At 45.4% G+C, this 15,729-nt stretch overlaps 1 protein-coding gene across 2 annotated transcripts; it reads left to right on the top strand.

The window, feature by feature from the left end:
- The first annotated feature begins 227 nt into the window (after nucleotides 1–227).
- LOC147035629 (G protein-coupled receptor 52-like) lies at nucleotides 228–10,404 on the top strand. Of its 2 annotated transcripts, none has more exons than XM_085845511.1 (2): nucleotides 228–505; nucleotides 2,780–10,404. In XM_085845511.1, the coding sequence occupies exon 2, from the start codon at nucleotides 3,277–3,279 to the stop codon at nucleotides 4,552–4,554; it is 1,278 nt and encodes a 425-aa protein (XP_085701637.1). In that variant the 5' UTR covers nucleotides 228–505; nucleotides 2,780–3,276; the 3' UTR covers nucleotides 4,555–10,404. The 2 variants fall into 2 exon arrangements, with proteins under 2 accessions (XP_085701637.1, XP_085701635.1); XM_085845509.1 differs by having other exon boundaries at nucleotides 228–522.
- The last annotated feature ends 5,325 nt before the right edge of the window (nucleotides 10,405–15,729 follow it).

Below are 15,729 nucleotides of genomic sequence, written 5' to 3'. Positions count from 1 at the left end.
AAACCATTGTGATTCGCTCTTTAAGTATGAACACCCCTTCCCGATGGTAATTGTCCATTTTATTCCAATTTTAACAGTGTTCAGTTCGTTTGGTTTGTCGACATTCGACTATTAGAAAACCTGCATGGACGTGTCCTTGCTCTTGTGATGCTAATTTCGAGGAGCAGGTAAAACAAGAAAGAGGGTCTGGCTCGACCATCGGGGGGCGCTCTCGCAGGTGCCAAAGACCATGAGCAAAGCAGATCCTGATCTGAAAAACGTTTATTCTTCTTAACCTCCCGTTGTCAACCAAACATTTGAAATCCTCTCTACCGACGTTTCACCAGCTCACGATTGCTTCGAGTATGAGGATAATATTTAGTTCTTCTTCCATTTGCGCACGAAGACGAGTGAATAAGACGCTGCAGGATCCGACGGAGGATGGTGATCACTTGAGTGACTGCACCTTGTCCGCCCGGTGGGTCCCTCCAGGCAAGACGGAACGAGTGAGGCTCTCCCGGAGCAGGTATCGGACACGGCAGGGTGAGCGCACTCGCTACCCGTGTGCATCCCTGTCCGTCCTTCGTTTCTGTCCATGTGACGATGATGATGTGCCTGTGAGCACTTGTCTGCGTTTTGTAGTGTCTATCGCTTTGCTGCGTATGTCGTCCTGCGTGCCCGTTAGACGTCACAGACAAAAATGCAGGAACCATTGCAGATCTGGCATGGAGGTGTGATGATGCAGTGATGCCGTGTCTCGAATAAAATCGGTTCAAAAGGGACAAAGAGGGTGCTGATGAGAATGGAGAGGGAACGCGGGCACCGGAGGGGAAGGAAGATTTATGGGATGAATGGACAGAGAGAGAAGGCAACGCCGATAGTGTGTTTTGCGCATTGCGAGCAGCACGTTCCGCATGTATTCCACGGCTTTGATCCAATCCGTCCTTCAGGACTCTGTAATCCTCCAGCACTCTCTAATCCTCCAGCACTCTCTAATCCTCCAGCACTCTCTAATCCTTCTGCACTTTCCAACCTCCAGCACTCTCCATCTTCCAGCACTTTCCCTCCTCCAGCACTCTCCAGCCTCCCACACTGTCCTCCTCCAGCACTCTCCATCCTCCCACACTGTCCTCCTCCAGCACTCTCCATCCTCCTGCACTCTCCAACATCCCACACTCTCCATCGTGCAACACTCTCCATCCTCACACACGCTCCATCGTCCCACACTCCATCGTCACACACTCTCCATCATGCAGCACTCTCCATCCTCACGCACTCTCCATCCTCATGCACTCTCCATCCTCACGCACTCTCCATCCTCACGCACTCTCCACCCTCACGCACTCTCCATCCTCACACTCTCCATCCTCCCGCACTCTCCATCCTCCCGCACTCTCCATCCTCCCGCACTCTCCATCTTCCCACACTCTCCATCGTCCCACACTCTCCATCCTCACACACTCTCCATCCTCACACTCTCCATTGTCCCGCACTCTCCATCGTCCCGCACTCTCCATCGTCCCGCACTCTCCATCGTCCCACACTCTCCATCGTCCCACACTCTCCATCGTCCCACACTCTCCATCCTCACGCACTCCATTGTCCCACACTCCATCCTCACTCACTCTCCATCCTCACACACTCTCCATCCTCACACACTCTCCATCCTCACACTCTCCATCGTCCCACACTCCATCCTCACACACTATCCATCGTCCCACACTCCATCCTCACACTCTCCATCCTCACACTCTCCATCGTCCCACACTCCATCCTCACACACTATCCATCGTCCCACACTCCATCCTCACACTCTCCATCGTCCCACACTCCATCCTCACACACTATCCATCGTCCCACACTCCATTCTCACACTCTCCATCCTCACACACTCTCCATCCTCACACACTCTCCATCCTCACACACTATCCATCCTCACACACCCTCCATCCTCACACACTATCCATCGTCCTCCACTCTCTATCCTCCCACTTCCATCCTCACACTCTCCATCCTCACACACTCTCCATCCTCACACTCTCCATCGTCCCACACTCTCCATCGTCCTCCACTCTCTATCCTCCCACTTCCATCCAGTCTTCCACGCTCGATCCTCACAGCTGCTTTCATTGCTCTCATACTCTGTAGTGTTTCCACTCTCTCACATAACAACGCTGAACAGATGATTCAAAGCATCGATTAATTATATTATCCATTCATCTTTACAAAACAAGATAAACACTCGTTTATTGCTGCAGTGATTTCATTTGAGGTGTCATGGATCAGCGACTGCAATTGAACTTAAAATTGCGCAACTCAAACATGTCACCAATAACCAGTTAGCCTGGTGTTCGCCGAGCAGATAGGGTGACTGGCTTGGGATCTTTGGGTCCTGAGTTCAAGCCCCATTGGCTGCTGAATTGACACCAGGCGGGGTTGACTCAGCCTGTCATCCTCCTGAGGTCAGTGAAATGAGTTCCAGTGTAGTGGTAGAGAGGCACAGCATCAGCGGTGTGGTTGTGCCCCCAACAAAATGATAGCTACCTGGCAGTCAAACTGCCATACACAAGAAGAAGGAGCCAGGTAATTTTGTCAAACTTCCACCTCGTGCCCTTGCATCCACACCGTTCCCTCTCGGCCTTTGAGGAAGCACCTCACCACACCATCTCTTCTAGATCCGAGCACCCAGCCTTGTACTTTGTCATACGTATGTGTCAGAAAGCCGACAGAACATTGTTTTCGATTCAAGTTGATGCTCCATGTGATTTTCACCGTCTCACTTTTCCCTGTTTCTCGGCAGGAATGCAGGGACGCGCGTTTCAACATGGGAAATGCCACCGTGATGCGAACGATGTGCCCAGCAATGTGCGAACACCTCGCTGGTTGCGCTTGTCCCACTCAGCGTCTGAAGTCCGTGTTGCTCGATTCGTGGCGATTTGAAGTGAAAAGGAAAAAGAGACAAGCGAGAGGAAACGTGAGCAGTGTCGTGGTTGCTTGAACCAGCCCTGCATGGTAGTCGATGAAGAACTAACCTCAACACGTGCAAGGATACTCTCCGATGAACTTCGCTTGCCCCTGACTTTTGGTCACGGCTGGCTGATACTTCTATAATTATCTAATCACGGCTTACTTCCAGTCCTCTTGGAGATTCCAGTTTTTTTTAAAGCAACTTTGATGGCAGTATCCATTTTGTTCTAACCTTCCACCTATCATTTACTTCCATGACTCTGTTGTCTTTCATTAGCCTTGCGGCGACATGGGCTTTCGGTCGGTCGGGTTCCTCCGCAATCAAAACTGATGGTAGGCTTTAGGTCAAGACTGGCTGTGGACCTATCGCTTGCATTGCAAGGTCCACCAATGAACCTTGATGCCCACATCTCAGCTGCCATGAACCTCTCGGCTGCCATGCCATGGACAGAAGCAGAGAGTGGACGTAACGGAACAATCCTGCCGTTCGCCTGCCCTTTGGGACTACGTGCCGCAGGTGTTGGTGATGTGTGTGTACTCGAAGCAGTTGTCATGGGTATATTAACGGCGCTGATTGTTGTCGGAAACGTGACGGTCATTGCGGTGTTCCATTGCGTTTCCTTGCTTCACCATCGCAATACCAGCTACTTTGTCCAAACTATGGCTTACGCAGACCTAGCTGTGGGGGCCAGTTGTGTCATGCCAGCACTTTCACTTTTTCGCGTTCCTTTAGTCGACCTGCACGAGGCACTCGCATGCCAAGTCTTTGGCTATGCCATATGTGTTCTCAAGAGTGTCTCCATGGCTTGTCTCGCAGGGATTGGACTCGATCGCTACGTCGCAATCAGGCACCCACTGTCGTATAACCAGCTTGTCACACCATGCCGCCTGCGTGCCTCAATAATCGCCATCTGGCTGTATTCGTGTGCCGTCTTTGCACCTTGTTTTCTAGGTTGGGGAAAGCCTGGATACCACGGGGATGTGTTCCAATGGTGTGCTCAGACATGGCAGACGCATGCTCCCTTCAGCGCATTCCTCGTGGCTGCGGTATACGCACCTGCGGCTCTCGCGGTCTGCTTTGCCTACTTCCACATTTTCCGGGTTTGCCGGCAGCATACTCGTGAGATCAATGAAAGACGCGCACGCTTTCCCAGCCAGGACACTGACACTTCACAGGAGGCAACCACAGCGGCGGCAATGGCGGCAGCGTATGCTATGCCTGTGCCATCGGCTGAAAGCCGGCATTACGCTCTTGTGCTCTTCCGTATCACTGGCGTTTTTTACCTCCTGTGGTTGCCGTACATCACCTACTTTCTTTTGGAGAGTGCGCGTGTGGCCGAAAGTTCACTCATCTCCTTTGTCACCACCTGGCTTGCCACCAGCAACAGTTTCTGTAACTGCCTGGTCTACAGTCTGTCCAGCGGGACGTTCCGTCACGGGTTGCGGCGTCTATCAGAGACGGCAAGTTCTCGCTGCGCACGCCATTTCCGTCTACCCAGTGCCGTGGCAACCGGTACGGCTACGGCTGCAAACGCTGCAGGGGCGACCGTCCAACGTCCTATGCGACCGAAGCCGCTCGGGCACAGGCGTCGATCGTGCTCGGTGTGATGCACTCGAACTTCTATCATTGTTGCGAATAAACGATTGTGAAATTTTCTGGAGGTTTGTGTTGGAAGAAGATTGCCTTTGGTAGAAGGGGGGGGGAAAAATGGAGCAACGGAATGGAGCTCAAGAGGTATGAGAGATCGTAAGAAACTGCATGAACTTTTCACTCGTTGATCTCGGCAGCACAATACGGTTTTCCGAATGATCTCGATAAATATTCTTGTTTAACATAGAGTTTCCAGTTCGCAAAGAAAAGCAAATCAAACGATCCAATAATTTGTCGGGCACAATTTTACTAGGAACGGCTCTATGCTCATGCGTGCCAATTGCTTTGCCCCTTCATCAAAAAACAAGAACATACTTTATAAAGATTTTTCTTTTCTTTTTATTTACGTCTAAACCTCATGGAGAACTTACCACTTTCATTGAGTCAAAATTTAAACCGGTGAAAAGATTCAAATCTAAGACATCTTGGATTTGCTTGTTGCCTTTTGCACAGATGCACTGCAAGGACAAAACCGAAACAAAATGTCCTCTCCGTCACTGTGCAGTAGCTGAAGCTTGGAACTCTACCACTTGTGGACCGAAGACTTCGAAATACGCTTTGTGTTAACATGCATAATTATCGTACTCCCCTTCCACGGCAAGGAATTCCTGCTGTGGGAGATCACAGCCTCCTACTCGATGTGATGTGGACCTGTTGCGATGACTCGATTGGGTTTACGCAACGCGGAGTAGATATTTCTGCTCAAAAAGCACAGAACGCTAAAACGGCAGGTTTCGAAAGCCTCCCTGACCCTCCATTGTCGTGGAATTACAGTTGCTTCGATCTTGTTTGTCTCTGTCTGTCTCTTGCAATTTGGAAGTTCATGTGATTTAATAGCTGGCTGCCATCCTGGTTGTGATACTTGCTCGCCTTTTCTCTTTTCTTTTCTTTTTTAACATGAAAACGTGGTCAGTATTTCGTATTTCGATCTAAGTACAAGTATGATATTTCTTTAATTTTGAATTCTTTTTCAGCTAGCAATATCTGTTGTCCTCTCTGTGTGGTTTTCAGATCAGTTGAATGCATTGCTGAGATTACTTTATGTGGCTTTGCCACTTGTCCCTGCAGAAAGACTTTAATTATGCTCGGTTTGCTGCCAGGGCTTCAAAGCACGGTAACTTATCATCTCGGCAGCCATGGGTAACGTTGCATTATTGATGTTCTCCGAACATGTTTGATGGTGCACACGTGACGCTACAATTTCACCAGCAAATAGTTAACGACCACCTGCTTTACCCTCCTGCCGACGAGGCCTCATTTTGCTCATTTGATTAAGTATGTTTGAATCTTTCGCTACCTGTGAAGCCTGCTTCCTAAACTCAGTGTGTAACTGTGCAATGTTTGTATTATGCATATTTCTACTCATCGGCCAGCATCTGTAGTTATATTTGTCGTTGGAAACCCTTTTTTGCACAATGGAGGACGGTCAAAAGGTTTTTTTTTTTTTCCTTTTGAAAAAAGTTTCAGAGCTTTTTTATTTTTTTTTTTCAGAGCAAATGTTTGAGAGCAATTTCAATGGCATCAGGAAACGCACTTACTAATAGGAAGAAAAATAAGTGTAACCTACCTGTATAATGTATATGTACAGATACGACATCGAGAATCGAGAAGGACTAATATCTGTGCCGGGTTTCCGTGGCACAGGGCCATTCTTTGGTGGTTGGGCGATGAGAAACTCTTTTGAATACCTCTTGTACTTAATTACACTTGTATTAATTGTTCACCAAAAGTTTTGACAATTTCTGTATATCTATAGTCAATCATTACACTGAAACTCCAGATAATTTATTTTTTATTTATTTTGAGGAATTGATACATTTAGAGTTGTTTATATGTTTTTTAATACATGTTGAGTTTAAATAACAGGTGGAAGGTTTTATATTACTGACATTAGAGTGTTAAGAGTAGAAGTGCTGAAAATGAGATCAGTAGCTATACACTGTGTAGCTATACACTGTAAAAGGACAGCTAATTAATAGATGTTATCCTCGTGAAATTTTTCACTTTACGTCGCTTGAGAACGGACCGATAAGCAGAAAATGCACTTTTCCACGGTAATTTATTTGTCGGTTGCCATGTCTGACCGTTGAAATAATTAAAACGATCGAAGAATTGTATGATAATAATGGGTGATCAAAAGTAATTGGAAACAGCCAACCAGAGAGGTCCATACAGGCTGGACATGGCGGCATCGTCGGATATTACTGGGAAACTCGGTTTTCAATTTTTTTTTCTTAATCGTGGATTTTTTTCATACCGTATAAAGATGCAAAGCAGAAATTCTCTAATCGTCAGAGGTAGTAATTCACAGTTATTTCATTTTTTTTTTATCGATCGTGTCGATCTTCCTACAGCGATGGCCGATATAGACATCTGGGAGGTGGTTGTGAAGCCTGTCTCGGCCACGGCCGCAAGATGACGATGACGATGATTCATTTTTTTTTCAAGTTTCTCTATCTGATTCACATTTAACTTGGATTCATGTATGAATTTTGTCTGCCGGTTGCATCATTACCGCAAAGGCAAGCCGATGCCATTGATGCAGTGATCCCTCCCCATATCATTTTGAGCAATAATTTAGGAACTTGACCAGCATACTAGCACATACTGGACTACTATCCGAGGTGGAATGGGATCCAAAATGGCCACGAGCAAATGCTCGCAGACAGTCTTGGCTGTTCAACTTCCCCTCTGTGCGAGATGATGCAACACCCTCCCACACTAGTTTGGAATGGGAATCAAACCCAGATTAGACAGCTCAAAGCTAGAGGAAGCTAACTCTGACCTATCATGTCAGCCTAAATTCCCTTTCAATAAAGTAAAAAGATCAGACATGACTATCAGGGGATTATATGTGGGGAAAGATCATAAATTCTGATACCCTGTGCTGACAATGTCCTGCTACATAAAAGCATAGGATGAGTGTGATTGGAATATTTATCATTGATGCCAGTGCTGTAGTTTAAAGGTTCCCCCCCCTCTCCCCAATGTCAGGTTATCAGGTTTGTAGAGAAATTGGTGTCAGAGGTGGGATAATTAACCTTGACGTTTGACTGGATCTAAGTTGTGTAGTCAAATGGAAAGATTAGACAATGGAGAGAGGGCGAGTCATCAGTTGTATGAATGTTTGGGACATCTCTGAAATGACAATTTTCAAACTTACTTCAATTGGTGTGCCAGTAAAGGCTCTGATATTTCATTTTTTATTTTTTTTAGGATGACGTTCCAATGCACAACCTTGTGTATCTCTGTTTGCTCATTTGCTTGCTGGTAAATGAGAATTACAATAGACAGGAGGTATGTTGTACTGAGCACAATTATGATTCGTATGAAAAAAAAATAGAAGAAGTCTCACATTATTTCTTACTATTCACTAATTAGTATTTTGCCTTCTTGAGTAGTCGTCTTGTGCTTGTATGCAGAACGACGGCGACCGTCTTTGTTCATGAATTCCACTTTGATGGTCCTGAATTTTTTGATTCCCAACCTGTTGCCACAGACATTTCACACCACAATGTGACTAATTGTGTGGCAAATCACAAAATGTAAACATGCCAGTTTGCTGCAAACCATTAAAGTGAGCCTGAGTAATAAATTGGTGTGTGTGTGTGTGTGTGTGTGTGTGTGTGTGTGTGTGTGTGTGTGTGTGTGTGTGTGTGTGTGTGTGTGTGTGTGTGTGTGTGTGTGTGTGTGTGCACGAAGAAGATACAAATGATTGGCTCAAGTTGCTTTAATTTCTGTCACTTTATCTGTATATATATACATGCAATATGGAAATCCCTCTTTCGCAAAAAAAATAATAATAATAATAACGGCAATCGACACAACTTCGACTGCTTTGTGGAATGGGAAGTCATGAGATAGCTCGTCTCGTAAAATGTTCATCTTTGGGTTGAAAATAAAATAATTAATGCTACATATCCACCAGCAAGTTGTTTGATGACGTCGGTTTTAATGCAACATAACAGAGCAGAGCCAGAACTAGGGGTTTTCTTTTCAACAACCCTCGAAGGCTGGCTCTCTCTCTCTCTCTCTCTTAGGTGCTGCAAGGCATGTATATTTATGTATTTTAAGTTTGATCTTTTTCCCATTGGCTGCTTAATTAGGATAACATGATCATGTCTCGACATAAACGTGGTTTGGGACATCACAAACCAATCCGACGTGGCAGCACGAAGACGCTTCAAACCAAGCCTCAAGTTCTTGAGGAGGTCTCAACTTGATTATTTTGTGTCTCATTATTCCTTGGTGTATTTGTATTTCATCCATACTTTTCCATGGCACATTCAGTACTTGAAACTTTCTGGTCTAAGGAAGGGGATATCAACATATGAAGTACCTGCGTACTGCACACGGCAATATATTTATGCATCCTTCTTGGAGAAAAGCTTCATACAACCTGTTTGTCTTTGCACTTTATGGGTGGCACTTGAAAGGAAAATGTTTTGAAGGACTTGTTATTTTTTTTTTTTTATATCCTGAATACTCTAGGTACAGTATTAGGTATTCCCCAAATGTAGATTCATTTGAACTTGTTTATTGTCGAATAAATTACTTATGGTTGAATTAACACCAAACAATGTACAACATATGACATGAGCGTTCATGCTTTCTTGACATCGTTGAGTGCAGGTACCAATTGTTGACATGTGTATCAATTACACACAAGTAGGACGTGAACTGTTTTTATGTTCTGGTATGCATCGTAAAAAGAAGAAGCCGGCTATGTGCAAACTGCAAAATGCAGGTACTGTTGCCTCTCCTCTGTTCCCTCCAGAACAAGTTGTCCTGCACAGGTCGATAATGTAATAATTATAATGGCAAGAATTTTATAATTTAGCCATGGTGCCAGGAGATAGCTCACTTACTTTTCATGAAAGACATCATGCGATCTATAACATCTCCAGATATCAATAAAGACAAAACACAGGAGATATTTGGAAGGGTATGTACAATCATTGTAGATTATTTAACAAGTCCAGAATTTTCATTTGATATTGTTAAAATTCAGCTTCTATGGTAAACCATATTAGTGCCACATCGACACAACCGTTAAAGCGAAGTTTTCTCGATGAAATTTGATGAAATCGCAGAAATTCAAACGAAATTGAATATATCTGATGAAGTTCGTACTCGTTCGACTTTACCGCTTTTGAGGTGGTTTGTGCGGCGGCTCGACGACAGAGCTCCTTGAACTATCCAAATGTCTTTTGCTTCCATTCCCTGCTCACTGACCTCCACCATTTGAAAATGCACATTGTTTACTATTTATTTATTGAGTTATTTATTTTTGATAAATCGAGCTCAATAGAAAAGCCTCTTCAGCTTGTGTTTCGGTAGCAGTCAAACATCAGTATTGCGGAATTTATTATGCATATATGCAGGTGCATGTGTCACAATTGTTTGAATCGACATCACGTCGGTGGGAGAGGGTTTCCTGAAACTCAATATAACGTTATTTTGTTGTATTTTTCGGGCTAAAAAAACAAACACACAAAAAAAAAACACTTAGGTTGTGATTATGACTTTTTCAATGTACAGAAGTGGTTGAACAGCATGTGTAATGTTTTTAATAAGAAAACAGACTTCCATACGTGCAATTAGCAAACATGACTTTATTAATCGTGGTCGATTTTATGGCCATGCCACCGTCATGTCTTTTCACTTTGAAAACACTCTGTGAGGTTCTAGACTATAGACACTGAAACAAAGCAGCGGATCCGAGTGTCACTTTACCCTTCTGTGTCGCACAAGTGCATTTGTACCGAATGAATGTCAATTGTGAAAATAAATCCCATCAACTTACACACTTCCCACAATGGAAACTAAACATTTTTGTCCATTTTTATTTTTGAGTGTGGAGTTACTTATCGCCTTTGATTGCTTGAGTTTAAATTTTCAGAATACTGAGATTTTCTTTTCATTTATCACAGACTATAATGGAGCTGGTGCAGATATCACATGCAGGACATAGATAGACATCAGTGGATTGTAACGTGTGAACTGCAAGCACATTAGTGACGTTCTTCCTTCCACTACTTTGAAATGGCAAGCCATCACAATCACCTGACATCCCCTATTCCTGATGTTTTCCATTCACAAAGTGAACATCTTCTCCAAGCCACTTGAACTTTTCCAACTTTACACTGTTTCTCAACTTTGACTGCCTGGTTATTTTTATTTCGTTGTTTGTTTCAGTGATCTAAAGTTCATGGTTCATTACGTGGCTTTCAAAATTATGTGTTGATGCTTACGGGGCCTTTTGCGCATACGCTATGTGTGCGTTTTCAATGACTTGGTTCTGCTAACCGGGCACTTTTATCCCACCTTTGCTAGCACAAAATCTAATTCAAACAGTCTTTTTAACATAACTTTTAACATTCGGAGTTTGTATAAAAGAGTGGCAATTTCAAAATTGTTAAACATAATTGTTCTGTTCCTGAATGCAAATCGGATTCATGGAAATATAGGAAACACGAGAAAGATCCGTGGATGAGAGGAGTCGGGTTCACACCACAACCTATTATTACAAGTGAGTGGTGGCAGTGGATATAACACACACACTACTTTTACCAATAGATGCAAAAATTGAGAATAATATCTCTTGTGACCCCAGAACCCAACCAAAGATATATATTTATAACAGGCTTAAGAGCCCACACAGCTCCCACTCCCAACCCTTCCTCCAAAACATGATGAATCGTAAATATCATTTTAAACTGACCCTGTGCACTGACAAGCCCCCAGATATGACCCTTGTTCGCAAGAGGTAATCCCACAAGGTTCAAAGTCCACTCATTGGCAGCATTGGTCAAAGTTTGTTTGGAACGCACCAGTCTTCAAACCTTCAAGCCTTGCACCGAATCCACACGGCTGTGGGAGTTTGCAGTGCGGAAAGCTTCAAGCTATCAGCTTTTTGGGTGAGTTCAGAAAGTTATCCAACTCTGTTGTTGTGCAGAGGCACACCGCTTTCTTGCCGGTACATATACAAGTATTTTGGCTTCTTTTAGAAGGTTTTTTTTTTTTTTTGTATGCCTGGTCGAGGCTCGTGTGAGAGCTCACACAACGCACAGCAAGGGGGCATGAGACAAGAGGGGAGGGAGTGGGAAGGACAAAACAGTTGGGCACAGAGACATTAGGAGATCTGTGGAAGGGAGAGGGATGGGACCAGGAACATGGGGAATAGAAGATGGACATTACAGGGACTTTCAGGAAGGAAAGCAGGGAATTTGAAGGAGGTGGGGTTGGGTGGATTATCGGGGGTAGAAAAGATCGAGGATTTGGATGGGGGATGATAAGAGGTGGTGGTTAACAGCTGTTTTGAAGGCCTGGAGGAAAGAATGGGATTGAACAGAGTGAGGGATTTATTCCAAAGGTGGGGAAAATAGGAATGAAAGAGTGAAGGTGAGCAGTGATTCGTGATTTTGGGAGTTTTACCAGAAGGGGTTGTTGGCAGACCATGAGCGCCTTGCGTAAATGTAGTGGGGACAAATCGCAGAGAGAGAAAGAGAGAGCAGGGGGGGGGGGCGCGAGGCTGGAGAGGAGACGGTAGAAGACAGAAAGACCACCGACCAACCTGCGGTGAGAGAGTGAGAGGCCCAAAGACTCAGCCTCATTGCTGGAGATGCCAATGATCCTAAATGCCTTGGTTTCCACAGCGTGAAGCCGAGAAAGGTGGGAGGCAGGAGCACCAGCCCAGAGGGGAGAGCAGTACTCCATCAGGCTGCGAACGAAAGCTTTGTAAGTGGTCAGGAGCTCAGGTGGGCCGAGGAAGGACTTTGCACGATGGAGGATTCCCAGTCAGAGACTGGGTTTGGAGGCGAGGTTTGAAATGTGGCTTTCCCAGGAAAGGTCATGGCAGATAGTGAGACCCAGAAGCTTGAAAGAAAGGACTTCTTCCAGAGGATTGTTGAGAAAGTGGATGTGGGGTGGGGGGGGGGGGTTCCAAACAGTCCTTTCGAAGAGACGTAGTGAGAGTGTGAGATTTGTCCAGATTGAAAGACATGTTCCATGTGTTGGACCAGTTTGTGATTTTATCCAGATCTGCAGTGAACGAAGAAGCAGCTGCCTGCCGGTTTGAGGGATGACTGATGGTACGGCAGAGGGTGGAGTCGTCAGCGAAGAGATAAAGAGGATTTTCGAGAGAGTCGGAGAGATCATTGATGAAAACCAGAAAAAGAACAGGGCCCAGAACGCTACCTTGAGGAACTCCAGCCTGCACAGGAAGAGGGGATGAAATAACTAAATTGAGGGTCACACATTGACTGCGACAGGAGAGGAAGTCTGCGAGCCATGAGTGGAGATGGCCTTGAATACCATGAGAAGAGAGTTTGGTGAGTAGGGCAGGGTGCCAGACTGTGTCGAAAGCACGTGATATGTCCAGGGATACGTCTCGGATTTCCTGTCTGGCATTGAGGACCTCCATCCATTGTTGGGAGAGCAGAAGCAACATATCCAGGGTGGAGTGACCTGGTCTGAAACCAAATTGATGACTGGAAATCAAGCCATTGGAGAAGAGGAAGGATTTAATGTCTGAAGCGATGATGGATTCCATCACCTTGCTGATGATTGGGAGAAGGCTGATTGGTCTGTAATTGCAGGGATCTGTTTTTGCACCTTTATTATGCAGGGCAGTGATGTTAGCAGATTTCCAAGCAGATGGCAGATGACCTTGAGCAAATGAGATGGTGAATAGAACAGAGAGGGTGAGTAAGAGCAGAAGAGCAGGTTTTTAGGACATGTGGGCTGATGCCGTCTGGACCGGTTGCAGAATCTGAGTCGAGGTTTGACAGCAAGCTCTCCACCTTGTGAGGAGAAAAGGACACAGAGTCCAGGGACAGTTGGGTGCGACTGGGTAAGGTAGGTAGAGAAAGTGATGGGTTTTGGACACAAGATTTAGCTGCAAACACCGAGTTTAGACATTCAGCTTTATCACGTGTAGAATCAGCAGTGCGGCCATTTGAGGTAAGGGAGGGGATGGAGGGGGAACATACACCAGAAACAGATTTGATTAAACGCCACCAGGATTTTGAGGAGGGAGAGAGGTTTGAGAGTTCAGACTTGAGATGAGAAAGATGTTGTTTTCTGGCTCTCCTGAGTGTAGATACACACTTGTTCTGAGCTTTATGGAAGGAACTGAGATTGTTCTCGGTTGGGTTTGCTTTCCATAAGGCAAAGGCAAGTTGTTTCAGGACAACTGCCTCGCCTCAAGCTTTAGTGATCCAAGGGTGGGAGGAAGGGTAGGACAACTGAAGACGAGAGGGGATAAATCTGTGCATGAGGGAGAGCAAGTTTCTTTGAAAGAATTCCCAGGATGAGTTGATGTTGGAGAAAGTAGTGATAGGAGACCAGTCTACAAGTTTGATGGCCGCTTGGAGACCCTGCCAGTTGGCTTGAGTGAAATGTCAGACTCGACGGCGGTGAGGTGGTTCTCTGATAACAGCCAGAGAGATGTCCACTTTGACAAGGATGTGGGCAGAAGAACCTATTGGAGCGGAGGAAGAACAGCAGATATTCTCAGGGAAATTTGTCAGAATCAGATCCAGAAGAGATGGCGTACCATTGATTGAGATCCGGGTCGGGAACTTGACCGATTGAGTCAGTCCCAATGAGTCACAGAAAGCTTTTGCTGAAGTGCCATGACAGGTGAGAGAGAGGTTCCCACACCGAGCCAACTGGCATGATGACAATTGAAGTCATGACATATGAGAAAGAGAGAGTTTGGATGAGAAGATAGAAGATGGTCCATGTTTTCGGATAGTGAGGTGTCGATGGAGTCATCACTGTTCGGTGGACGGTGCAGTACACATATAAACATGAGGTGGGAGTGGAGGGGAAGCCGGAGCCAGAGGTATTCCTGGGGGTGTGGGGGAGTGAGGGCAGTGCATGGAGAGTGAGGAGGAGTCTTTGATGAAGTGAGCAACTCCTCCTCCAGGACGAGGCTCAGGTCTGTCATACCGGAGGAGGGAGTAACCAGGGAGAGATACTTGGGAGTCAGACATGTCTTGGGGGAGGAAAGTTTGTTAGGCAGATTATGTCTGGTTTGTCAGTGGCAATCTGTATGGAAAGATCTGGTTTGAGCGAAGGCCCCAGATATTTGAGGTCCACACTGTTAATGAAGAGGGAGGGGAGGAGGCTTTGGGTGCAGGGGGTGGGAGGGGAGGGGAGGGTAGGACGAGGGGGGGTAAGGAGCATTGTTGAAAGTGTGGGGGATTGCAGAATAACTAGGGGAGGGGGCCGAATGAGGAGGAGAAAAGGCTCTGTGGTACTGGGGGAGAGGGGGGACAAGAGAGGGGGAAGAAGGCAGTTGAGGATTTGAGGAGGTGGAGTGAAGAGAGGGCAGGAGGTGAGAGGGCAGTGGAAGGAGGCATCTTTGTTGATGTGAGGGGGGGGGGCAACTTTGAGAAGGATGAGTGAAGGGATGAATGGTGGGAGAAAGGTTAGGGGGGAGTTTTTGAGAGAGGTGAGAGGGAGACTTGGAGGGAGAAGAGTGGGATGGTTGCTTTGAGCGTGAGGGGTGAGATGGGTGAGTTGGCACTGAAGTTGGAAAAAAAAGAATGGTTAATGGAAAGGGAACATTCATAGCAAACTGGGGTTTGTTAAAAGTTTTAGGTCAGAGATGCGATTAAACACATTTCTTGATGGATGCAATAAAGGCCAATTTAGAGAATGGAGAGAAGAAACGCTGTAACAGTTAGATTTTTTAGGCAAGGTATGAAGGAGAGCTCTAAATGAGAGCAGTCTGTTAAAATAGTAGAAGAGTAGTGCATTATGATACAGTGAAGAGTACCACACATGTGTGAGAGAGGAAGATGAAGCATTATAAGAGATCGATTTTATTATTATTATTATTATTATTATTGTTTGAGAGAGTTTTCATCAGATTAGGTCATGGAAGTGTTGTAGAAAAAATCGTGAGGTAAATGGTGAAATTAGATCAGTAAACGCAGGGGATCGAAACGTCTAAACGGATCACGTGGTTATGATGGTGAAATTACATCAGTAAACGCAGGGGGTCTAAACTGATCACGTGGTTATGATTGCAGGGAAGACACAATATTATTTTTTGATGTATTTTTGAAGAACAGGTAAGATTCGGGAATGGGAGGTTGTAGATCGGAAGAAATCGTGAA

The sequence above is a fragment of the Eptatretus burgeri genome, chromosome 1, assembly GCF_056783735.1.
Source record: "Eptatretus burgeri isolate ZD-2024b chromosome 1, Ebu_testis_v1, whole genome shotgun sequence".
NCBI classification, from domain to species: domain Eukaryota; kingdom Metazoa; phylum Chordata; class Myxini; order Myxiniformes; family Myxinidae; genus Eptatretus; species Eptatretus burgeri.
Note: the sequence above shows the minus strand (reverse complement) of the source record. Positions and strands in the feature narration are given on the sequence as shown.